The sequence below is a fragment of the Pezoporus wallicus genome, unplaced genomic scaffold (assembly GCF_028554395.1).
Source record: "Pezoporus wallicus isolate ANWC-B61680 ecotype Strahan unplaced genomic scaffold, APGP_CSIRO_Pwel_v1 scaffold_11491, whole genome shotgun sequence".
Lineage (NCBI taxonomy): Eukaryota > Metazoa > Chordata > Aves > Psittaciformes > Psittacidae > Pezoporus > Pezoporus wallicus.
Window position 1 is genome coordinate 988100 of NW_026642649.1, and position 25330 is coordinate 1013429.

At 45.8% G+C, this 25330-nt stretch overlaps 1 protein-coding gene across 2 annotated transcripts; it reads left to right on the forward strand.

The window, feature by feature from the left end:
* The first annotated feature begins 1077 nt into the window (after positions 1–1077).
* Positions 1078–23668, forward strand: DCLK3 (doublecortin like kinase 3). Of its 2 annotated transcripts, none has more exons than XM_057431552.1 (5): positions 1078–1231; positions 13385–15264; positions 21280–21412; positions 22299–22466; positions 23315–23668. In XM_057431552.1, exons 1-5 carry the CDS (start codon positions 1162–1164, stop codon positions 23509–23511), a joined length of 2448 nt encoding a protein of 815 aa, XP_057287535.1. In that variant the 5' UTR covers positions 1078–1161; the 3' UTR covers positions 23512–23668. The 2 variants fall into 2 exon arrangements, with proteins under 2 accessions (XP_057287535.1, XP_057287536.1); XM_057431553.1 differs by having other exon boundaries at positions 23318–23668.
* Positions 23669–25330: the final 1662 nt, after the last annotated feature.

Genomic DNA, 25330 nt, shown 5'->3' on the forward strand with positions numbered 1-25330 from the left:
GTGCGCCAGCTGTGTAGCCAGCATCCCATGGGCAGCCTGGACACTGCAGCACAGGGAAGATAAAATGAACTGCTCGTCCCTCCTTTCCTTCTCACACTTTACAAAGACATTGGGCAACCAGTTGTTCATGTGCCCAGCTTGTGCTTTGTTTATGTCTTTTTTAATCCAAGACAAACCGAATGATTTCATTCACTCAGCATTCTCCTGGAGGAGCTGCAGCGTCCTGGCCTGTATCAGCACCAGTGCGGCAGCAGGGCCAGGCAGTGGTTGTGCCCCTGCACTGGGCACTGGTGAGGATGCACCTTGAATCCTGTGTTCAGTTCTGGGCCCCTCACTACAAGAGAGACATTGAGGTGCTGGAGCGGGGCCAGAGAAGGGAATGGAGCTGGTGCAGGGCCTGGAGCACAGGGGTGATGGGGAACGGCTGAGGGACCTGGGGGTTCAGTCTGGAGAAGAGAAGGCTCGGGGGGGACCTGATTTCTCCCTACAAGTGGCTGACAGGAGGATGGAGCCAGGAGGGGCTGGGCTCTGCTCCCAAGGAACAAGGGATGGGACAAGAGGAAACGGCCTCAAGCTGCACCAGGGCAGGTTTAGATGGAGCTGAGGAACAATTCCTGCCCCAGAGGGTGCTCAGGCATTGGAACAGGCTGCCCAGGGCAGGGCTGCAGTCACCGTCCCTGCAAGTGTTCACACAGCGTGGAGACGAGGCCGCAGTGCCACGGGTTAGGGGTGGCCTCGGCGGTGTCTGGTTGACGGCTGGATTTGAAGATCCTGAAGGTTTTTCCCACCTATGTGATCTGAGATTTACCAAGTCTGCTCAGCACGGAGGGGAGTCCTCACTGCGGCTGGGTCCCACACCCCATCACCCACGGGTCCATGAAGCCCCCAGCACACAACCGACCCCCGGCTGCTGGGGACACAGGGACTGCCGGCTGGGGGGGAGCGCGGCGCAGACAGAAGGGGGGACCGGTGCCAGGCGGGTGATGGCCGCGGGGCTGCCCCGGGCTGGGCGGGCTGTGGAGGGGGTGTGACCGCCGGGGTGGCCGCTCCGCAGCGCCGCCTCCCCGCCCGCTCACTGCCCCGGCAGCCGGGAGGCGGCGCGGAGGTTCCGCGCCTGCGGTGGGGCGCGGTGCGGGCAGCCCCCGAGCCCAGCCCCGAGCGATGCCGGCCGCCGCGCCACCGCCGCTGCACCCCGCCGCGGGCTCCTGCTGCCCCTATGGCCACTGCGCGGGTAAGTGCCGGTCCCTCGGTACCCCCATCCCTAAACAGGGTCTCGTTGGGATCGAAGGGGGGTGTGAGGCGGCTCCATCGAAACTTCCTTCCCCCCCCGTCCTTGAGTGTGTGTGGGTCTGGTGGCGTTTGGGCTTGAGATGCGGGTGGGGAGAGACGGGGAAAGGAGCGGTTCCCGGTGGGAGAGGGGTTTGGGAGGCTCGGTCGGGCTGCCTGTGCTCCTTCCCACCTCGGCAGCCCTGCGAGGTACGAGAGAGCAAGCTGTGAAGCCTGAGGGTGCAGGAGGTGTTTGTTACTCCGAACGGCAGGCTCAGTGTCCCTTCCGATATCGGTTGAAGGTTAGAAGTAACTTGCGCTCTTAGTGTAGTCTGTGCGAGCGTGGATCGCTTGGAACGGATGCTCGTGTGCTGCTCGGAGAGCACCGATGCTCTGCAAAGAAAGTAAACGGCACCCGGTGTAAGGAGCTTGAGTTGCAGAGCCGTGTGTTAAACGCACTTAAAAGGGGGTGAATTTTCCTTCAGCTCGGAAATTGCTGCAGCTGGAGCTACGCGGGGTACGGGCTGGGACGCAGGGTCCCATGAGGATGCTGGCAGCCAAACCTCTCTGTGGGAAAATGCTGGTTGTGCCCTTGTATCTCCTGACTTTTGTAGTTAGGCTGCTCATGTTTGCTCCTGTTTAATAGCTGGTACTTATAGGAAAGCTGTGCCCTAACTTTTCACTGCACAGCGTTATTTCCTGCCTTCCTTAGGGGACATTCAGTGTGCAGCGTCAAGGGAACTGGACAGGCAACTGGGGGTGGTTTTCAGGTTGTCAGACACTGTTTGGACACCCCAAACTGAAACTTCTGTACTGAAAGGTTTCCTTTTAAAGCAAACCAGCCAACCAACCCTTTGCAACAGTATGACAAAACTCTGCCTTCCTTCCTTCCTGGGCATTTGCATTGCAACCTGTGTTGTGTGAGGCGATAAAGAGTTTATTGCCAAGCCTTGCAGTGAATCATGCATGCTTTTACTGCTAGCTTTATGCAGAAATAGAAATCTACATCTATGCTTGTTTGCATGCAAGTTTGTCTTCCCACCTGCTGGTCTCCTTTCCCCATAGCCACCCTCTTTCCTCTTGACACCTCTTGGGTGCTTGTTGTATTTTTTATATGGTCTAAATGCAGTTCTGATTCTTCGAAGCGTTGAGAATCAGCAGAGTCCCAAAACAGCCAGCAAGTGAAACCGAGCTTACAAAACATTACAGCTACGTGGTGTGGTAGGAGTGCAGTTATTATAGCAACTCCGTCATGCTCTTCTCAGGAGGTGGCTGAGTTTTGTGTCTCAGGGAGGCATCCTGCAGCTCTCTGGATAAAAAGGATATTGCAGGCTTAGAGTCTCTTTCTTGTAGGGTAATGGGTGTGGTGAAAGGGCATGGATGGCCCTTGCCGTGAGCATTTGGGTGGGATGTTAGGACACATCAGCTGGGAACTGCTTCTAGGAAATCTCATCTGTGGTTCGTTAACCTGAATTGGTTAATTGGACTGTAACTGTCAGCAAAGATAAACTTGGTTTTAATTCAAGATATTGGCAGCAGTTCAAGCCTGTGAATTTCAGCTGGGCTAAACTTACCTTGTCTTTATTGTGGGGGTTTCTTTTGAGGGGGAATTTATACTCAAGTTAGTTACCTGGGACATGCTAATCTGAGTTGTGGCTGTATCTTTACCTGGTAGTGTCACTGTGTGCTTTGTATCTGTCTGCACTGCTGCTTTTTCTGTTCCTGTTCTGCAGAGCGTCACAGCTTTGGCATCTGTGGGACTTGGAGCATGTGGTGACGAAGGGAAGTTGTGTGGGATTCATTTCCCCATTTCTGAGATTGCTTGGCTTAGTTTGTTTTTTTTTCTTGCAGAAATATCTATAGTTGTGTAGAGATCAGGGAAGCCGGTGGTCCTTCCTTCTCTTCCCGCAGCTCCAGGGTGAATTGGGTTGGTTTCTGTCGCTGCTTTTCCTCCTTTCCTTTGACTCGATTCCTGACCATTTAACAACATTGGGAATCAGAGTTATATGGATTTTCTTGTCAATATAGTCAGCATCAGAACATTATGGTGGCTTTAGCAGCCTCTGTTAAATCAGATCCAGGTCTCAGTGAAAATAATGTGAATCTTTTAACTAGCTTCAGCGCAACTTGGTTCAGAGCTGAAAAAGTTGTAGTTGAAAGAGCTGAATGTGACACTTCACAGTATCCCCTTTTCCAGTTTTTCCTCATTTTCAGGGTATGGGGTCTCTCCTTTTGGAGCATGCAGTAGATACTGGAAGCAATGAAAAAAAGGAAAGGGAGCTACTGCCTTCATTGGCTTTAATGCAGATTTGGAGTTTTGGTAGTGCTTGCATATTGTCCATCTCGCCTAGCAGCAGTTTGTCTTCACCGCAAAGGAAAGCCAGGCTCCTTTGCCATCTTCCCTCCGTTCCTGGTGTGATTTGCTCAGTCTAATTGTTGTAAGAATGCAAAACAAGCATTTGTGTCAGATATTCTCAGCAGAAGCACTCGGCAATCATTCCGAGAACACCCTCTCCCACTCAATCAGTATAGCTAGCCTGCACATACACTCCAATTTTTCACTTGTCACCCCAAATAGTGTTGTTAATGGAGACGCTGAGAAGTGTCTGCTGATATGAAAATCCTGATCTTTGCGCTTGTCATCGTGCTTTTAAGCCTAATTAGCACTGGCTTAGAGTTTTCCCTGAGAAACCCATTCCCTTTTATAAGTTCCCCAAACCAAGTTATTTTGCGGTGTAGACTTTAATACATGAGTCTCTTCTGCAAAAGTGGTTCTGTAATAACGGGCTGGGAATTCTACATTTACATCCGAGTTAACATCTCTTCAATGTACTAAATTTCCAAAGAAAACTTTGGGGTAATTGCCCCTTTTTTTTGCAAACCAGATGGAGAATCAGACTCTGGCTGGGTCTTGTCTTTAGTTATGCAACAAGTTTATTGGTAATGGAGGATCTGAAAGCCTAATTAAACCCTCAGTGACACCTCTGCAAGCTCTCTTATTTGCAGTGGGTTTGCTCAGTTGCAACTGATTAGTCATCAAGCTGAGATTTGGGAAGCGATGCAAATAAAATCTCCCACAAGAAGAAACAGAATCCTGCTCCTTTGACTGAGGCACCGTCGGCTAACGGGGTTAGAAAGCAGTGAAAGCTTACTTTGTGCTGAATCATGAATAATTGATCTAAAATGTATGGTGGGTCAGGAGGCAAGAGCATCAACGCGAAAGCATACACTGAGCCTCGAGAAACACATGGAGGATTTGCCAGATGGATCCTGGCAAATAGCATAGTTGTGTAAGATGTTTTTGACTCCCTTTGTCAGTTCTGCCCCTCTCCTGAAGGATTATTGATGGAAGGTCCTGGACTGACAAGCTCGCTTCCCTGGTTGCTGGGGCAGACCCTAAAGCTGTCAAGCTGCAGAAAGCAGGCATGGCTGTTCCCAACAAGACACACAGCCTGTCATCTTTGAGAGGAATGAAACAAATGAGCAGTTTCATAATACCCTTTTTTTGGTTTTATGCAGGGTAACAACTTAAAACTGAGCCTCACACCTCCAAAGGCACTGATTCATTTCACGTGCACTCTTACATTGCGCTTAGTCTTTACAGATTATGCAGCTGTATACTTCTTCAGAGGGCTTTCTTTATGCTCGCTTCTTGATTTGCTGCCCTTAAAATGTCAAAAGATAATGAAAGTGGGGTTCTGCTCTTAAAAAAAGCCCAGAAGAAGTAAAAACAATGACACTTGTGACTCATTGCAAGACTACATAAAAGCTTTACCTTCATCTGCTGCTCTGGGGGTGATCCAGCTCAGTTGAGCGCTGCCACATGGCAATAGCCATCTGTGTTTGCTGTAAATATTTGATTTTTTAATTACAAATGGCTTGATTTAGAAGACTTTAAACCATGCAGTGGGGTGGCTGTGGGCCCACAGGGGCGGGTGGGGAGCTCCTGAGAAGGTAGATTTTGCCCAACCACTGTTGCCAGGTCAGAAAAGGGAGCGTAATGCTGAGAGAGCAAACCAGGCTGCCTTGCAGCAGTCTGGACGCTGCTGCTTCATCCATGGACATGAGAGTGCCAGGGAACGCTGCAGGGGGGCTCTGAACATGAAGCAAAGGAAAAGGGTTAAGAAAAGAGGCAAGGAAAAGCCAGGGTTTATCTTTGAGGAGAAAGAAGGAAAGGAGGCTGCTAAATGTCATTTATCCCTCATGGTTTTCATACAGTAAATAATGTCAAGCATTGCTACATGGTGAGAGTCCTACACGTATCTCACTGCAGGATGGCACCCACTGTGGAGCTGGAGGTGACACAGAGGTGCAATACATCCTCAGGTGGAAAAATCCAGAGCTTATTGGTCCATAGTGGAGGATCCAGTGTGGGCATCCCATAGGCTCCTGCCCTCTGCTGAAGTCCAGCCAGTTTTCCACCCAGGCTGTCCCTCCTGCCAGTGCTGCTCATCTGCCTACCTTTCAGCTGCTCCGGTACTATTTGCTCTCTAAGATCTCCCATAAACTCAGAGGTCTGTGTCCCAAAACTGGCAGTGAAAAGGGAGCAAGAGAAATAGTCAGGGAGAAGAGAGTCAAGCCCCTTTTTCTTTCTTTCTGCAATGAAAGACTGGGGCACAATGGCAATGGGCAATTGTGGAACTTAAAGAATTTGGAGATCTCCAGTTTCCATGATAGAATGCATGTTCACTTTATTCTTAAAGTAAAAAGCAGGCATGTTGAAGATGCAGTGCACGATGCAAAGCTGTGAAGTCTCCTTGCCTGCCTTTGTGAGGGCAGGGTGTGGGTACAAAGGTGTGTATCTCTTGTACTCTAGAAGAAGCCACCAAGGCCATTTACTTTCCTCACAGCTGATGCTTTGGCACTCACTTAATGGGACCAGACGCCTTTGGCCAGGAGAAACTTTAGTCCCGCTGATGACCTGTGGGATAGAAGGAACAGACCTTGGCACACAGCTGAGTTTGCAGGGCTCGCAGTCAAATTCATATGCAATGTTCAGTTTTCCTTTAAGCTTGCTTGATGTGAACGTGTGAATGATAATGAACTTGGAATCTCCATTATGGCTGGAGATGCCCAGTAGGGTAGCAGAAATAATGTTATAGATCTTAAACTGATCCCCCCCCTCCCTGTGACAGTGTTAAAACTGCCCTTAGGTGATGGTTTGGTTTGCCTTCTGCACCATTAGCTAATGCAGATAAGAATTCTTGTAAATACCATGATGTTGGTTTTTAATGTGATTGGATAAAACACACTTTGGTCTTCTAAAAATACTTGGATTGTGTTTATTTCATTTTGTTTAATAATACTTATAATGCCACAGGGTTTACATTAGTATTTTATTGCATAGTATGTTCCATAACTGCCTTGCCATCAGATGTATTCTAGCCACATAAAATTTGTTCAATGTTTTTGTTCAATGTATTAAAATACTGTATTTCTATGAGGCCAGGTACTTAGAATCTAACATTATTGAGGTTACAAACTCGGGCCTTTATGGCTATTGATTAACAACACTCCCCCCCCCCCCAGTGCATGTTCCTGTACACTAATATATGAACATTAATTACACTATCAGATGCTGCTGTTTTCTCCCAGGGTCTCTGGCTCCATCAGTGCATATGATGGACAAAGCGTACCTAATGAGCATCTATTTACTGTTTACCCCGTTGCTCCTGGCCTTCCAGGCATGCTTTTTGAGCCCTGCTGTTAACACAGGCTTATTAACTCATGGGCTTTTCTGTCACGGTTATTGCTAGAGCAACAAACATGGACTGGCATCTCTGTGATACCTGTAAAGAGAGCACGTGAACTGCGGTCAGTGGGAGTCCAGGTCTAAAAGGTAAAGTCAAAAGGACTTTGACTTGGGGAAGAATGTAACTAGAGATGCCCAGGTCCTGACTTTTTGGAGGATCTTTGTGTTGCGTTGTATTACCTTGTGTCTGAAGTACCTCTTCCAGTGCGTTCTCTTGCAGCTGTGAGCAGTGAGCAGGTTTGCAGATCAGGTCTTAGGGTATTGTTTTGGCCACCAGCATGTGATCCTGTCTGAGAAATACAGATTGACTGCCCTGAAACCCTGTGCAATTGGTTGAGAGAAAACCCAGTTCTTCAGGTCGACATTGCCTTATGCAGAGAAACCATTCTTCTTCCTATATTCTTTTACTGCCCGCTTTTCAGCTTTCACAGTTATAGATTTTTTTATGGCACAGTCCTGATTCCAGTTTATCTGCAAAAGAGACTCCACTGTACCTTGGTGTAGACACAAAAACAAACTGTATGCACTTCTAAACTGCCTTGTGTGCAGGGAGGAATTGAATTCAAGTCATGCTGATAGCTTCTGATTTTTGTCTTGTCTAGATGATGACCTTGGTGATGTTCTGCAATAGTCACCTGTTCATGTGCATGTAGTTTTTCCTGCTCTTAAAAAAAAAACATCAAGGTGAACTGATATGGGGACAACAAAATCAAGTAGGTTTCCTTTGTAAAGAACAGCAAAGGAGCAGACCATGGAATGGTAGAATCAACTTGGTTGGAAAAGACCTTTAAGATCACCAAGTCCAACCATCCCCAGCGCTGCCAAGGCCACCACTAACCCATGGCATTGAGGACCTCATCTACACAATGTGTGAACACTTGCAAGGACGGTGACTCCAGTCCTGCCCTGGGCAGCCTGTTCCAATGCCTGAGCACCCTCTGGGGAAGGAATTGTTCCTAATATCCAATCTAACCCTCCCCTGGTGCAGCTTAAGGCTGTTCCCCTTGTCCTGTCCCTACAGGCCCTTGTCCAAAGCCCCTCTCCAGGTTTCTTGGTTGAAATGTTTTGGTTGGAAACCTGGAGAGGGGCCTGGGACAAGGGGTGTAGGGACAGGCCAAGGGGAATGGCTTTAACCTGCCAGAGGGGAGACTGGGATGAGCTCTTAGGCAGAAGCTGTTGCCTGTGAGGGTGCTGAGGCGCTGGCACAGGGTGCCCAGAGAAGCTGTGGCTGCCCCATCCCTGGCAGTGTTCAAGGCCAGGTTGGACACAGGGGCTTGGAGCAAGCTGCTCTAGTGGAAGGGGTCCCTGCCCGTGGCAGGGGTTGGAGCTGGAGGAGCTTTTAGGTCCCTTCCAACCTAAACCATTCTATGTATATCTGTGCAGTAAAACACTCTAAAGCATGGTGGGAGGCAAGGATGAGCAGCAGGGAAGGAAGGAGAGGGTCCTACAGCTCTTGAGAGAGAAGTTCACCAGTGGTGTTTTCCAACAGTAGAGCTGTAAGCAATGCTCATGAAAAATTTACTTGCTGTAAAAGGATGCCTGTGATCATATTTTGTTTCCATGTAAGTAGAGGACTCAGACTGCATCCTGAACTGAGCTGCTGGTGCACACTGATAACCCTGTGTGAGCTACACACCTGGCTGCTCTGAGTTGAAGGCCAGATGTATTCTTCACCCTCAACTTTAAGATACTTGTTGATAACTTTGGCATGAACTTACTGGTTTGGGCTCCAATTAAGGTTATTTTTATTCCCTATGGTCATTATTTTCCATGCCCTCAGCAGAAATTGCTGGGGCTATGATAAAACCAGACAGTTTTAGTTCCCTTCTTTTCCTTCCCTTTTGAAAGTGTTCTGCTTACCCTGCATGGGCACCAATACGTAACGAAACCTCCCAGATGCACAGTTTCTGTCGTGCGCAACTTTAGTTGCCTGAAGAATGCTGCTGGTGTTCTAGGGAGTTCTCACACTTGATTTTGTAAGTGGAGGCTTTCGTACCGATCCAGGGTCCTCTAAGGAAATTGCAGGGCTTAAATAACACCACCTTATTCACAGAAAGCAATGCCAGAACTGGACCCTGTTTTAGTGTTGCCTTCTGTGTGGGAATACTCCCTGTAAAAGTTTAATGCCGCTGCAACCTGTGACTTGAGAGCAGAGCCGGCTGCTGGGTAAACCATTCAGTTAATTACTGCGACTGCCATCACTCATTAGAGCCAAGGAGGATGCAGGATGAGCAGCAGTGGTTTAATGAAAGAACAAAGACTGGTCAAGGGAAGGGAGAAGTTCTGAAGGACAAATGGCAGCAGTCTGTTTTTGATTGCCAGAATAGGTCGCCTCTGGGAAGCCCTGTTATTCTGGTGCTGTAGGGGGAATAGCGAGGCAAGTCCCTCACTGTGAAGATGAGGATTGGTTGAAGCTCTGTATGCACGCCTTATTCAGAGCTTAAGTCTTCTCAGTTCCCTTTATTTCACTCCAGGTCCAGATACTGAGCCAAACCGCACAAGGAGAAGTCTTCTTTTGCTGTTTCCCTGCTATGCCTTCCTCTCCCCAGCACAGTGGGACTGACTGTGACTATCACTCAATCACACATGGTTTGTGAACTGGCTTTTAAAAATGAATCACAAAAGCTGTCCTCCCTGCAGCAACCATTTTCTCTCCATGGACCACTGATGCTTTGGTCAGTAGATGCTACATTTTGTGTTCCTGCTACCTGTTTGAGCCCCCAGATCCCTGATTGTCCCATCCTTCCTGCTTCCTGAGGACTTGCTGTGATCGTTTACCTTACAAGACCATCACGTCTTTACCACCTGGAGCTCTGTATCACTCTGTAAATCCCAGTTTTATCTTGTTTGGGTGCCCAAGTGCGCAGCTTAGATGGCATACATGATGCCTGTGACCAGCTGTGCTGTGGTTGCCCTACCCCTGGCCATGCTCAAGGCCAGGTTAGACACAGGGGCTTGGAGCAAGCTGCTCTAGTGGAAGGGGTCTCTGCCTGTGGCAGGGGTTGGAGCTGGAGGAGCTTTAAGCTCCCTTCACCTCAAACCGTTCTATGATTAGCTTTCAGTAAGACAGTAAAAGAATAAACACATTTTATTCCCCGAGGTATAGTTTGCTAGGACTTAGACTCATTGAAGTGTGTTTCTGATCCCACCTCCCTCTCCCACTTGTATATAAATATGGAAGCAACATTTTGAAGCAATATAAATTGTAGCTGGAGCATTTGTGTATGTGTGTGACCTTTGAAGGCTTTCCAGAAACGCTTGTTACTGCTTTAAGGGTGTGCACTTTCCTGACAGATTGAGGCTTGCTTGATGGGAATCAGTTCAATTAAATATAGCATCAGTGGAAAATAACACAAACCCTATATAATGTATAGTCATTGTGGCCACCACTTTAACAGGATTTGACACTTCCCCTTTCTCAGGAAAAGGAGATTCCTTTCCACATGAATTTAAGCATTCATGTAACTTCCCCTTTCATCTTAGAAAAATATACAATATTGTTATTATTATTCCTAAAACGATTACATATTAACTTATGGCTTGTGTCAAACTTCCTCTTTGGCTAGGAATGTAGCCAGTTTAAAAAGGACAAAAGCACATTCCTATATTGTTCTTAATAATTGCACACAACTGCTCTTATTCCCTTAATTATAGAATTAATAACTAAATTTGGTTTCTGTTTAGAGCTTAGCCCGTTTAGTGAAGAAAGAAAACATAATTGATGTTTGGGAAATTGAAACGGTCAGCAGTGCAGCCAGGCACTTGAAATGAATGGTTTATAGCAAGGTGTGCTAATGGCTGGGGGACACAAAGGGAAGTCATTATTAGTGCAGCACAGGTTTTATGTAGCACCAAGATTGTGAGCAGTACAAATGTCACGTGCTGTTCTGGTAAGCAAGATGGTGCTTTGGTGACAGTGGGCATCCAGTTGATTAAATTCAGGGCTTCAGCAGTTCCTGGTAACCAGGAACATTCTGGACTTGATTCAGATCTCAGAGGACTATTATTAATCTAAATATGTTTTTACCAGCCCATTCACAGTAGGCTTTCTTCTGAATAGAATGTAAATATCTGCAGCAGAATCACTAGCACGCATGTAGTCATCTTTTGATAACAAAGAGCTCATCCTCAAAAAGCAGAATGAAGACAGAAATAACTTGTACAACCACAAAGTATTAGTCACATGTAGCTTTTATATAATGCTTACGTCTTCAATCCCTGTGCTGGCAGTTGGGCTTCTTCGTAATATTTATTTGGAGAGAAGTTTCTCTCTCACTTGGCAGGGGGAATAAAATGAAGCCAAGAGTTAAAGGACATACTGGGGGCACACAGTGCTTAATGGGGAGAGTATTGCAACTAAGAAGCATCCATCATAGAATCACAGACTGCTTTGTGTCGGAAGGGATGTGAAAGCTCACACAGCTTCTCTGGGCACCCTGTGCCAGCGCCTCAGCACCCTCCCAGGGAAGAGCTTCTGCCTGAGAGCTCAGCTCAGTCTCCCCTCGGGCAGGTTAAAGCCATTCCCCTTGGCCTGTCCCTACATCCCTTGTCCCAAGCCCCTCTCCAGGTTTCCTGCAGCCCCTTCAGGCACTGGAGCTGCTCTCAGGTCCCCCCTTCAGGAGCCTTCTCTTGTCCAGGCTGACCCAGCCCAGCTCTCTCAGCCTGGCTCCAGAGCAGAGCTGCTCCAGCCCTCGCAGCATCCCTCTGGGCTTGTTTGAGCAGGTCCACATCCTTCCTGTGCTAGCGGTCCCAGAGCTGGATGCAGTACACAGAGCAAAGCCAGCAGCAGAATGGAGGTCTGTAGTGGTGTCTTCTTATGTGCTTTCCCCACTCAGCCACTGGCCTTTTGGATGCGCTCTTTTGGCAGCAGCTTGAGTGAATGCTGCAGCATTTGTTGTGTTCTCCCTCCTGTTTGTTTTTCTAGGTGAGGAGGTGTATTTCCTCTTCGTTCTATTATGCCTTGGTGAAAAGGACAAAGAAAAACGCATAGCTTGAAATACTGAAAATAGCTTTTCAGCTGCTGAAATCCAAACTGTAGTAGGCTTAAGCCTGCCAGAATGCTTGAACGGGTATGTGTTAAGCCTAGAGCCCAGGGGAAGGCTCATATGTGCAGATTTTCCTTTGTGGCTTTGTCCATGGCACGCACTGTGACTATGTAATCATAGGAATATAGGAAAATGGGTGGGATGCTCTGGGAGATAAGCCGTTTGTTATGGTCATTACCCAATTCTAGCTGCTTTCTTTTGTCTTGGTCCTGTTCATACCTGTTGAATATTTGTTCCTAACTGAACTGCAAGAGTGTCAAATGGAGTTGGAAGCACTCTGTGATCTCAACCTGAAAGTTTATTTCTCAAGGCTGAAAAGAACTGCATTATAATCAAGTTTTAATCTCAATATGTACAAGAAATCAGAGTATTTAAGGGGACATTTTTATTCTTACCTTATTGTTGCGTTTATAGACAGTGAATTATGTTAAAGCTTGGTTTGTCCATAACCATATGTGGTGTTCTCAGTTCTGTTCAGAATTACCAGTAACAAATGGTGCTGTTTTCTTTGGTTGGTGTTCTAAGATGAAATATGGGATGGAAAATGTTTAATGTCGCTGGAGGACACTCAGGACTTTGTGTCGTTTTACGTAAGTTTTAGACTAAAAAAGTCAAACCAAAATATTGGGCTCCAGTCATCAAACAAACAAGGAAAAAAAAAAAAGGATGTCCTTCCTTTAAGAGAAAAAAAAAGAAACTTCATCACTCTTAAATGTGCTATAAAATTCCTGTAAAATTAGAGCGAAAGTAATGCTTTTTAAAATGAATCTCATGTACTTAATTTGTTGTAGAAGTCTAGAAAATTAATGAATGGTCCGAGGAAAGTGGAGGCAGTTATTTATAGGAATATAAGGCTGCACACACATTGCCATCTGGTAGCAATTTTGAACCAGAAGTAATTCATCTCTTTTACTTCGTGCGATGTAATTGTGGAACTTGTTGCTGCAGGGTGTACAGAGGCCAAACTTGTAATTGGGTTCAGAAAGGAAGTGAGTGTGCTCGTGGTAGGTGGATTTGTAAGAGAATGCTGAACAATCTGGATGCAATCCTGGCACAAGTAACCCCATGGTTTTTTGTGGATTTCTGGAAGTTGGGAAGGATTTAGGAGAAGGATTTGTTTCCAGTATTATTTGTCACAAAGTGCGTTTACGTTTTCTCCCAAACTTGAACGTGTTTGTAGTTGCGTGCACATGGAGTTACTCCTTAGTGGCAGTTCTTTATAAGCACTGAATGCACCTACCCCTACTCTTTTTGGTCACATGCATTGCCATGTAGAAAGCTTTTACTCAGAAATAATATGCCTGCTCTTTCTTTGCTTTAGGGCGCCAGGCCTTGTTTGACCATTCGCCACACAACTCGAGCTCAAAAGTAAAAGAGAGGAAGCTACAAGGGACGTGTCCTCCTCTTGGTCGTAGAAGCTATGGAAAAGCTTGTTTGCACGAAAGCAGTCAGAGGTCCCCGCTTTTTAATCCCCGCAATGGTTTTCACACCTTACATTCAGAGCACAGTCCTGTGAAGCCACGGATTATCACAGTGGTGAAACCTGGTGGCCACACGCTCAGGAGGATAACCTTGCTTCTCAACAGGAGGTCGGTCCAGACCTTCGAGCAGCTGATGGCTGACATTTCAGAGGCTCTGGGATTTCCACGCTGGAAGAATGACCGTGTGCGAAAGCTTTACAATCTGAGAGGCAGAGAAATCCAAAGTGTTTCTGACTTCTTCAGGGAAGGTGATGCATTCATAGCGATGGGCAGAGAGCCCCTCACTTTGAAGGACCTGGAAGTGGTGTTACAAGAACTTTACCCTGAAAACCCATACGCTGCCAGTGCCGTCATTCAGCAGAATGAGGAGCAGTCCCAGAAGCTGATGAGCAGGCTGTATGACAAGGCTTCCAAAGTGGACGGTGGCTTTGATGAAACAGAAATTGCCAAGAACTGCAGCAATGGCATGTCTCCCAAACTGGCAGCCGGACATAAAGGGAAAAGTCAAGCCAAGGCAAAGCAAGAGGAAAAGATGAGAACAAAAAAGAAGTGGAGTAGGGAGGGCTGGGATGGAGAGCAAGGGGCGAAGCCTTCTAGGAAGATCCGAGAAAGCGAGAGGTACTTCAGCCGTGAGAGGAGCCCTGAGGATGGGTTAGAAGAGAGCTCGGAGGAGGTGGTGAGATGTGAGAAGTGCGAACAGGAAAGGCAGGCCAGGCAGAAGTTAGAACGGGAAAGGCGGGCTGAGGCCTCATTAGAGAGCAGAGACCTGACCGCGGGTGCGTGTCAGAGGTACCACATAGAGAGAAATGCAAAAATCAGGAACTGCCGGAAATCCTCAGAAACCTGTCTGGAAGGTGAGGAAGTTGGTTGGAAGGATAATAGCTGTAGGAGGACGTGGAAGCCCCTGCTTAGGAATGTTAGTGAAGGGCTGGAGAAACAAAAAAGGAGCATCGAGAAGGAAAGGGATGTGGAGAAACATGAAAGCCATGGGAAGGAAGTAGTGAAAATCAAGAAGAATGCTGTAGAAGGGCTGCAGCTAACTCGGGAAGCGAAGGAAGAGAATGGAAGTAGCTGCATAATGAACCAAAGTGGTTGGCTAAAGAAAGACACTCCGAGGGATGCTGAGAAACCATCTAAAACACATAGAGAGGGACAAAGAGCTAAAGAGGAGGGTGCCAGAAGAGAGGGGAATATCGCGTGTAGAGAGAGTGACCTGACACGACGAGAGAAAACAGGGGAGCGCAGAGCCAATAAGGAAGAAAGCAAGGCTCAGGGGTTGGAAGGCACAAGCCGGAGGCATGCCATTAAAAACAGAACTGATGTGGAAAAACACTACGAGATTGGCAGAACTATTGGGGATGGGAACTTTGCAGTGGTGAAGGAATGTCGCCACTGTGACTCCAACCAGATCTATGCCATGAAAATCGTTGATAAATCCAAGTTGAAGGGGAAAGAGGACATGATGGAGAGTGAAATTCTGATCATCAGGAGTCTCTCTCATCCCAATATAGTAAGCTTAATTGAAGTGTATGAGACAGAAGCGGAGATCTACCTAATCCTAGAGTACGTCCCAGGAGGGGACTTATTTGATGCCATCATAGAAAGTGTGAAATTCACAGAGCATGATGCTGCTGTCATGATCACTGACCTGTGTGAAGCGCTGGTTTATATCCACAGCAAGAACATTGTCCACAGGGACCTCAAACCAGAGAATCTTTTGGTAAGTACTGGTAAACTCATTCCACGTGAGCAGGAGCTGAATTCATTTTCCTTTTAGTTGCGGACCTTTGACTATTTAGAAGCAAATACTTTGTAGAGAGAATGTGCTGTGGCAGCTCTGTTTGCAAAAACAGGTATAATTGCGAAGTGAAATTACCATTACAGTTCACCTCACGTAGCTCTCCTGTGCATTGCAGATAGCAGTGCTTGCAGATAGAAACGCAAATAAAAATGACCTCTCTTCCAGGGGTAGGGAGCATTTGTGTCTTTCTGGAAGTCTGGTTTCAGGTGTGAAGGATGACTTTTCTTGTATGAAGCACACCCTGAACCATGAGGCCTTGCAGACCAAAATTTATCACAGTTGCTAATTTAGCTCATTTATTTGATGGACTTCTTTTTGTCCACTACTGCAGTGATTTTTGTCTTGTGACCATTGTTTAGGAGCAGAAGGACGATGCAGCTGATTAAAATAACCTGGCAATAAAACGTGTTGTGGTGCAAACCAGCACTAAAGCCAGCTCAAATACTAGCTTCATGCCAAAGAGAAAAGCTCTTTTTTCCACTGCATTTCTGAGGCTGCATTCTCTGCATCCGGCGCTGAAATCAATAGGATTACTCACATGTGTGAACATGCAAAGAAATGTTTGCAGTGCTGGCACAAGACACTCATTGTAGAACACTAACAGCAAGCAGCTCTCCCTTGCTAATTGTGTGTTCGAGGGTTCCAGATTTCCTGATGGATACCAAGTATTTGCCAGTCTCTAATGAGTGCAGCCTTTAGGGCATGCAGAGGTTGCACAAGGACCTCAACTTCTTGCTCTCAGACCTTTTGACTAAGCGATTGCACTTGTACAAGACCTTGCTGCGTATCCTGCTTAGTCTGATGGCAATGCTTGGTATGTGGTCTGTGTGTAAATAAAAGCTGGGGAGTGCAAATGGCTGATTTCCATTAAAAAGTGGGATTGTAGGCCCTGTTTTCATGCCTTGCTTTGCCAAAACTTCAATTAAAACCACAGGGCTTTCTCCAGAAGCTGATTTTTCCATCATAATGGAAAAGCTCTGCGCCTTCCTATTTGCTGAAAATAAGGCAGTGCCTTTGAAACACCTGAAACCAGATGTTTCATTTCCCTCTGCAATATGTAATCATTGCGGTGATGCAGGTAAGCCAAGAGAAGCAAGATAACAGGTCCATTCTGGTTGTTCTCACATTTAGCTCACAGCACTGCGAACCGGAGATTTCTGGGCAGTGACAATGTTGCGTAGCACTGAAATGATCATGTTGCCTGTTCTGACAGTCAGAAAACACTTGTCAAGGACAGGCTGGCCCCAAGCCTGTAGGTATTTTGACATAGGAGGCTGGTGCTCCCCAAATGCTGGTTCCACTTTCACTGTGGGCAGGGAAATTGTACCTGTTCCAGTTTCACCTTTTGCTGCCTGTTAGTGAGTGTGATGTTTTGCTGCCTGTTTCAACAAGCCAAATGAGTTTATAAGCTCTCGATAGTGTTGGATAGCTGATGTGCCATCTAAAACAGGCCATTTGGGCAAGAGTCTGCCTTTTCTGGCTTTTCAATGTGTTCTCTCTGACTCCTCTGAGTGACTGGACCAGCAGCAGCAGAGTAGGAAGGAGACCTGCCACCCATTTTAACATCAGCCAGTGCTCCACAATAACAAACAGTATTGAAGCAAGTTTCAGGGGTTGTTCTGCTGCTGTTGGTGGGTCAGGGGCTGGGGGGAGCCTTTTGGGAGGAAGCAGAGTGCTGAAAGTGCCAGCATCCTGCAGGCATGTCCTTGGGTGTGGGATACCTCTTGCTTCACTGCAGATGTTTAAGTCTGAATTAGTGTCCTCAGACTTCCTCTGTAAGCAGAGGACAGAAATAGGGATGTACTTTCAGGCTGCTGACTTGTTTGTTCTCCTTTGAGATATTCTTTTAGTCAGGGTGAATCTTGTCCTTTATATTTGTGGTCAACAGTTTTCTCCCTCTTTCCAGCAAATGGGAAATGGAAGGAAACAGACCCTTGGGCTGTTTTAGTAAGGAAATGAGTTTGTCTACTGTAAACCTGCTTTGTGTGAGAATCCAACCCTGTTCATGATGACACTTGAACGTAGTAATTTCCATGGCGAATGGCTCATCTCCATCTGAGTTTCCAGAGAAGCAGCAAACTGGGGAAAATGAAAACTGGGGGGAGAAGGAAAACCATTTCTATCCCTGCAGAAGAAAAGGTGGAAATGCACTTTGATGTCCAGCAAAATTATTGGTGCAGGAGAGAGTTGGAAACTGGGGTTAATCATTAGTTCACTGCACTACTGCTCCTCTTATGGAACTGTCCTCTAGTTCTAAGCTTCTGTAGCAGTCCATCCTCATTGGTTTTAGTTTCCCTCCATCCCTCTTTTACTGCTGTGTCTGCCCACAGCGATCAGAGTGGTCGCAGCATTGCTGTGGGGCAGAGGGATGGTGACTTGCAGTGCAAGACCAAAACCTGTTGGACTGCTGGTGTAAAGCCAGCTGCTCGCACTCCCTCCTGTCTGCTAACTGAATCACCTCATTTAGGACGAGGTGTTCAGCAGCGAGAGCTTTGCCACCAAGGATGAGCAATGGGATGATTTTGGTCCCATGAAAGAAGCCAGTCATTTCTTTAATGCTACCTGGAGGAGCAGAATTTGCTGGCAAGGTTTTTGTGGAAGGGATGGTTAATTCTGCAGGTGCTGGCATTCCCTGGCTTGTGAGAAGTTAATTTCAAAGTGTAGTGGTGTTTTTGCAGGGTATGGGATGTAAATGGCACAAAGTCACCTCCTTGCTCCATTGTAGGGGGAAGGGACAGGGTTATATTCGTGACTGTATGCTCATCTCTTTGTACACTTCTGAAGCATACTTACATGGCAGTTGTTTAACACTTGGCTTCATAAACAAGGGTTATAACTGTTTGTGTGTTTGGGTTTCTTTTTCTAAGTTCAACACTTGGCTTCATAAACAAGGGTTATAACTGTTTGTGTGTTTGGGTTTCTTTTTGTAAGTTCAAGTACTTCCTTTTTGTCCTTTAACCTTGCTTTTGTGACACTATTTACGTCTGCACAACGCACTGTTAGAGGTTTCTGAGTACATTTCAGTTAAACCAGTTTGCTAGTTTCCTGTCAGGAGCTTTCAGTCTGATAGAGATTCTTCTAGCTAGCAGCAAGGGCTGTCTGAAACTTAGACATGTAAGCAGTACCTTTTCTTAAGTGCTTCTATTTCTAATATACAAAACATCCCATGGGCTAACTTGCTGTAAGAAGAATCTGTGCTACCATATGTACGTGCATACAGAGAAATAGTGATGCTATAAATCATCATCTGCTGATCTGCATGATCTGAAATCTGGTGGATTTCACAAGGTAGATAGGAAACCAAACAGGAACATGAAGTACTGGAAATCATCAATATACAGGACAAAAGGAGATCAATCTGTCCTTTATTTGAAGATTAACTTGGCTTTGAACTAGTGTATTATTATCTTCTGGATGTATGGCTGGGATAGCTAGAAATCCTCAGGCAATATTCTGACATCCTTCTATAGCATCTGTATTGGAGAGAGCAGTGAGCAGTTCTGACTGCCTTTAGTCCAAGACTACCAGATACTGGCTTCTCTTGCAGCTGAAGGACACGGGTAGTTGTATGGCCCAAGCTGGCTGGCTACAGAAAGTGTACTGAATTCTGGTCTTACCTCAACTCCAGGCAGCTAAGACAAGGCAACAGTTTTAAATGGACTTTTGGAACCATTCTTTTTAGTCTTGAATGTAGACACAGAAAAAGCTGTCCTGTGGGTGTTACAGCAAGGCTGGTATGTTTGTTTAATGTTCCCATTTTTCCTTTGTTCTCCCATATTCACAGAGCACGTACTGTAGATGGCAGAGGCTGGATTTCTCTGGAGCAGGTTGTCTGTTTCTGTGGTAGTGCTGTGAGTAAGTAATCTGGCTTCAGAAAGCTGAGGAAGCTTTTGTTTCTGTAGTGGAGCGTTATTTGCATGCTCAAGGTGATGGGAAGGTAGACTGGAGAGTACCAAGCTGAGGATGAAGGGAATGCTCCCTCTGCCTGAGCTGACTTTGAGTTGTTCTGAGCATAGCGTTAGTGAGGATGCTGAGGAGTTCTGGGCTGGCGCTTTCAGGTGTGCTGGCAGGTTACATGCTGTCTTGAAAATGACTGTTACAAAGCTGTGAAGATACACCCTCAGTGCATGCTCTTCCTACCTGTCCCGTTCATATAGAATGAAAGCTCGGTGGGTTTGTCCTGGAACAATAGATGGTGCAGTGTTGCCACCTTGTGCTGTGATGAGAGATTAGGAGCCTGGCATGGAAGAGAATGGCCTGGGAGGGACCTTAAAGCTCATCTAGTTCCAATCCCCTGCCATGGGCAGAGACAAGGTTGCCCCAAGCCCTGTCCAAGCCTGTATTTTTCATGTTAGTACAGTAGCATGCAGGGTATTAATTGAAATTCCATGTGACATGATTTTCTTGTATAATTGTAAAAGCTTTATTTAAAAAATAGGAAAATATGAATTCTCCTATTTCATATGCTCAGTGATATAAAATTGAGCATTTTACCCGTGAGGTGCTGTAGCATTGTGCCACTATTACCTCTATTGTTAGACATAGATGCTGCTCTAAGAAGTAACTGGTAACTTTGCAATTGAATTTTCATTTCTGTCAGCTATTGTGCCTGCAGCACATCATGGCAGAACATCATCATGAAGCTGGCTAATGTCATAGAATCATAGAATAGTTAGGGTTGGAAAGGACCTTAAGATCATCCAGTTCCAACCCCCCTGCCATGGGCAGGGACACATCACACTAAACCATCTCACCCAAGGCCTCGTCCAACCTGGTCTTGAACACTGCCAGGGATGGAGCATTCACAGCCTCCCTGGGCAATTTATTCCAGTGCCTCACCACCCTAACAGGAAAGAATTTCCTCCTTAGATCCAATCTAAACTTCCCCTGTTTCATTTTTAACCCGTGACCCCTTGTCCTATCACTACAGTCCCTAATGAAGAGTCCCTCTCCAGCATCCCTATAGCCCCCCTTCAGACACTGGAAGCTGCTCTGAGGTCTCCACTCAGCCTTCTCTTCTCCAGGCTGAACAGCCCCAACTTCCTCAGCCTGTCTCCATACAGGAGGTGCTCCAGTCCCTGATCATCCTCGTGGCCTCCTCTGGACTTGTTCCAACAGTTCCATGTCCTTTTTATGTTGAGGACCCCAGAACTGCACACAATGCTCCAGGTGAGGTCTCACAAGAGCAGAGCAGAGGGGCAGGATCACCTCCTTCGCCCTGCTGGTCACGCTGCCTTTGATGCAGCCCAGGATACGGTTGCTTTCTGGGCTGCGAGCGCACATTGAAGCCGGCTCATGTTCATTTTCTCATCAAGCAACACCCCCAAGTCACAGGGAAAATGGCTGTGGCATTGTAGCTGTCTCCTGCAGTTTCAACTGAATGTTTGTAGTAAACTTGATTTTCAATTTCATACTGAAAAATGTTTTTCCTAGAAAAACACCCCCCCCGAATGGTTTGCTTAATCAGCAGTAGAAGGCTGCTTATATTTTCTATAAAGAAGATGAAAAGCGATTAGCAGGCTGTAACGTATGCCCACAGTGCTTTCCCAGAACTCCCAGAAGAGTTTCCCAAGGAAAAATGACAACATTTAATTGACTCTTGATCATTTTCCCTTCCTCCTTTTCATTCCTTGGAAATTGCAGCGTGCCAGGCTTTGTAAAGCAGCGTTTCCTTTTCCCATGATTGCTTGTCCTCTTAAATATATGCACCCTCTTGGAATATGGGGGGAAAAGCCACTTTCTGAGCACTGTCTATCAGCATACTGTTTCCATGTGGTGTTGCTCTATTTGAAGGCACTGTTATTAGAACTTTTATAACTTTTACAGCGTTTATAAACTCTTCTATGAACTCTTCCTGTTTATTATTAACTACTCAATCTTTTTCTGTCTCAAAATGCATCTGGACTAAAGGTATGTATTTTTTGTTGAGCGTAGGTTCAGCATAATGCCGATAAATCTACTACACTGAAACTAGCGGATTTTGGCCTTGCAAAGCAGGTGACGAAACCCATATTTACTGTGTGTGGAACACCGACGTATGTTGCCCCTGAAATCCTTGCTGAGAAGGGTAAGTGTCCCATAAATAATACAGTTGTTCTGAACTTTCTAATCCTGGAAATACCCCAAAGTGTTCCAACCTACTGATCTGTCTTTGCAGGGTAGGAGGTTGGAGGAAGGAAGCCTTTTAGCTTTTGACAGACACGAGCATGGCATCAGCCATGTTTGCGTTATTCATGTCCATGATAATATAACACAGATTTCCAAGCAGAGAAGCCATAAAATAGCATAGATGGTAACTGCTGAATTTAGGAAATGAGCTAAAGTTCATGTTACAACCTGAGGGTAGTCAGCCCTGTTTCTTGACGGTACCCCAAGAACCTTTCAAGGCCCCTAATGATGTGAAAACACCGTGTGTATGTTAAACTTGGATACCAAGCTGAAACATACTTCCCATTAGAAGGTATTTTGGAGATTTCCTACCCAAAAAGTTTCAGACCTGCAAGGGAGTCAGTTTTGTTGGTGAATAAAGCGAAGCTATTTCTGTCTTTTGTTGCGTGGAGCTGGGTTGCACGTCTCCAGTTATACCCAGTTTCAATGGAAACTTGGCACTTTCTCCGTGCTTTCTTGAAGGGAATCTGAGGAGGACTGTGTTTGGAATATATGCTGTGTTTTCTCAATGAGTTTCCAGTTGACACTGGCCTTGCGAGACACTGTTTGTGAAACACGAAGAAGAAGAAGAGGCACTCTGTGAAAGCTGTAATTATCGCCAGGCAGAGCAGCTCATTTTGCAAGCGTGATGCACCAGCCACCATTCTTCTGCTGACCTCTTCTCTTTGAGAAACTGAGCAGAGCTTCTGTGTCCCTTGGAAAAGAGAATGAACAAGAAACAGCTCCCTACCAGTTGTGAGTTTTCTCTCTAAACCAGGCCTTTCGGTTTGTCTTGTCTTCCTTAGGCTATGGGCTGGAAGTAGATATGTGGGCAGCTGGTGTGATCCTTTACATTCTGCTCTGCGGTTTTCCCCCTTTTCGCAGTCAGGACCGTGACCAAGAGGAGCTGTTCCAGATCATACAGCTGGGTCACTATGAGTTCCTTTCCCCATACTGGGACAATATTTCTGCAGGTAAGATTCAGCATGGGCGGCAGCATGTCTGAGAAGTGACAGACGTCATCCCAGTAGTGAGAACTCCCTTTTGTTCAGGACAGTGAGCTCAACGAACCCTGGGGGTGTCTTACAGGTCTTTTATGTGATCCTGTGTTTGCTTTAGATGGGGATTTAGTCTGCTATTACTATCAATGACTGTGGATCTGAATATTAGGTCTGATTGATTTAATGAATTGCTCCCTTTCTGAGGTAAGAGCAAGCATCTGCTTAACCGTGCTTACAAGGGGAAGAAAAAGGTACCAAAAGAATCTCCAGGTTTCTGTTAGGTCGAACACAAACCTCTCAAAAGCTGAGTAATGAAATCCTTGCTCTGCAGAGTGCGGTGTGGATTCCCTCATGAGATCAGTGGGGTCTGCACGAAGTAGTTTCCTCCTCCTTGCAGGCTAGCAGCGTCTTCTGTGCACTCTTGAAAATCAGAAACCCTAACACCCTTCTCTCCATATAAAGTCTTTTAAAGAACATGCTCAACAGCACTCTATGACTTTTATGCTCCTTGACGGATGAGGTATGAAATGCTAATTCCCATGAATATGGTGCCTACAGCATGCTTTCAAGTTGAAATTCCCTTTGCTTTCCCCTCCCTTTCTGACGGGGAGAATGAAATCAGTATAGCATATGCTGGAGTTCTAACATCTCATGTCACTAATTCTATATCCAGTTGTTGGAATATCTCTTGGGGATAGTCACAAAAGGCATTCTGGTAACACAATAAATCGTAATAAGAAGGATGTTTTGTGTGGGTAAAACTGTCAGCATCAGCACATCACTGTTCTTTTCCCCCTCTCCTTTTCTTTCTTTCCTAATAGCAGCAAAAGACCTCATAACCAGGCTGTTGATAGTGGATCCCCAGAAGCGCTACACAGCACGCCAAGTACTGCAGCACCCTTGGATCAGAACAGCTGGGAAAACCAACAGCAGGAATTTGCAGAAGGAAGTGACCATAAACATTGAGCGTCATTTCCGGGCCCAGCGCCGGAGGGAAGCTGCTGCTGAGGACACCTGAAACCCCTTCAAGCTTCTTTAGTCTTCTTTCTATCATTAAGCAATTATTTATGTTTTCTTTTCTAAATGAATCGGGCCTTTAGTGTATAGCTGTTGCTAGCTATCACCATGCCTTTGGGGGTTGTGATTCTGAAGAAGGACAGAGATTGATTGCATCCATCTCCTTTCATATTATTTGTGAGTCCCTCTATTGGCAAGTGGAGACTGGATGTTTCCTGGAGGGTGCCTAATGGTTTTCTTTACTGATTTGGGCTTTTACATTACAAAATGTGTTATCTGTTGTAGAAGACAAATGTTTGCTTCTGAGGCTGACACTAGTGATGACTCTTGTCTCTTTTTGTATGGCATCTTCCAGGAGTTTTATGTTTATAATGTTGTGTGTTTATAATGTTTTCAAACTAGCTGTCTGCATATACCTCCTGCACTAATTCTATCATCTGTCTCTTCACCAATTCCTGCTAGCAGTGGAGAAGGTGAAGGAATAAAATAGAAGTAAATCTATCCTTTAGCTTTAGGATATGTTAAACAAGCAGCAAGATACTATTTATTAAGTCGTGAGGGAAGCCTTCTAGAGTAAATCAGATGTTTTAATGATATATCCCTCGGCAACATCTTTAATTGGATGCTCTTGGGACAGGTTAATAGGTGGTACAGTGTTTCTGCTGAACGATGGTGGTGCTGTGTAATGTGGTAGTTTCATTTGGTTTGGAGAAGAAGTGGGAAGATCTCTTGACCGCTACCTTCTCATGACTGTAATAATAACTAGCAAAGAGCTTTTCTTTCTGTTCTAGGAAGTCAGAAGTTGAGCAGCTCTAAGGGAGCTTTGGTTCTTTTCCCAAAGATGTATTTATGGAATGATAACCCATAGAAGGAGCCATCATTGTACATCTGTCATTGTTCCGTGCTGAGGGAGAAGAGAAAGCTGGGAAGCTGCTTTTGTGACTTAAGTTAACCGTTGCCTTCATGGTTCCCCTTCCATCAACACACTTCACAGTTAAATCACTTTTCCATGCTTTTCCAGTGTAGGTTAGCAATTGTTTGGTTTTTTTTTCCCTGTTGTCTTCCCTGGGGACTCTTTCTCCCTACTTCCATGAGAATGGGCAATGGGATGAAATTACATTAAAATGCAGCTTGGGGAAAAACAACAGCTTGTTGGCTATGGGAAGGTCTCCCAGGGGAAGTGTCAGATGCTTCGCTGCATGTGTTTTTATAATGTGATTTGATGCAGTTTTAAAGAAATCCTGTGGGGGAGAAAGGTCCTGAGAAGGTCCATGACCTGGAGCAGCATTTGAGCCTCAGGATTTTGGGTTAACTAGTCAAGTCCCAAAAGCACTTGAGTTGTCCATTTGATAGTGCTTTGTCCATGAGTTCCATGTGCTGGCAACTAATATTGATGTTAAAATATCAGTAATATAAGCCTTGAATTTGTAGCTTATAGAAATAAGTGAGGGTATTTTCTATTTGCAGAGCTGCTGCTCTGCCTAGGTATTTCACACTGGAAGTGTCAGAAGCATTTTGGAATCAGTCGAACATTTTCACACCTGTATGAACCAGAATGTTATTTTTGGGGAGTGCTAATAACTTGTGTGAACCTTCTGAATGACCCCAGAGTGTGGGATACTGTCATCCTGCCTGTTTCTGTTTCAATGCGTGGCTGTTTTGCTGCAAGAATGATGTGTGAAAGTCGAGACAACTTGGCTCTTAAACGGGAATTGCACTTTCAGTTGAACCGGCTTATTTTTAATACACACTGGACTAAGACTGGCTGTGGAATTTAAGGATTTGTGAAACAAACCACTCAAATCTCTGCTCTCTGGCCA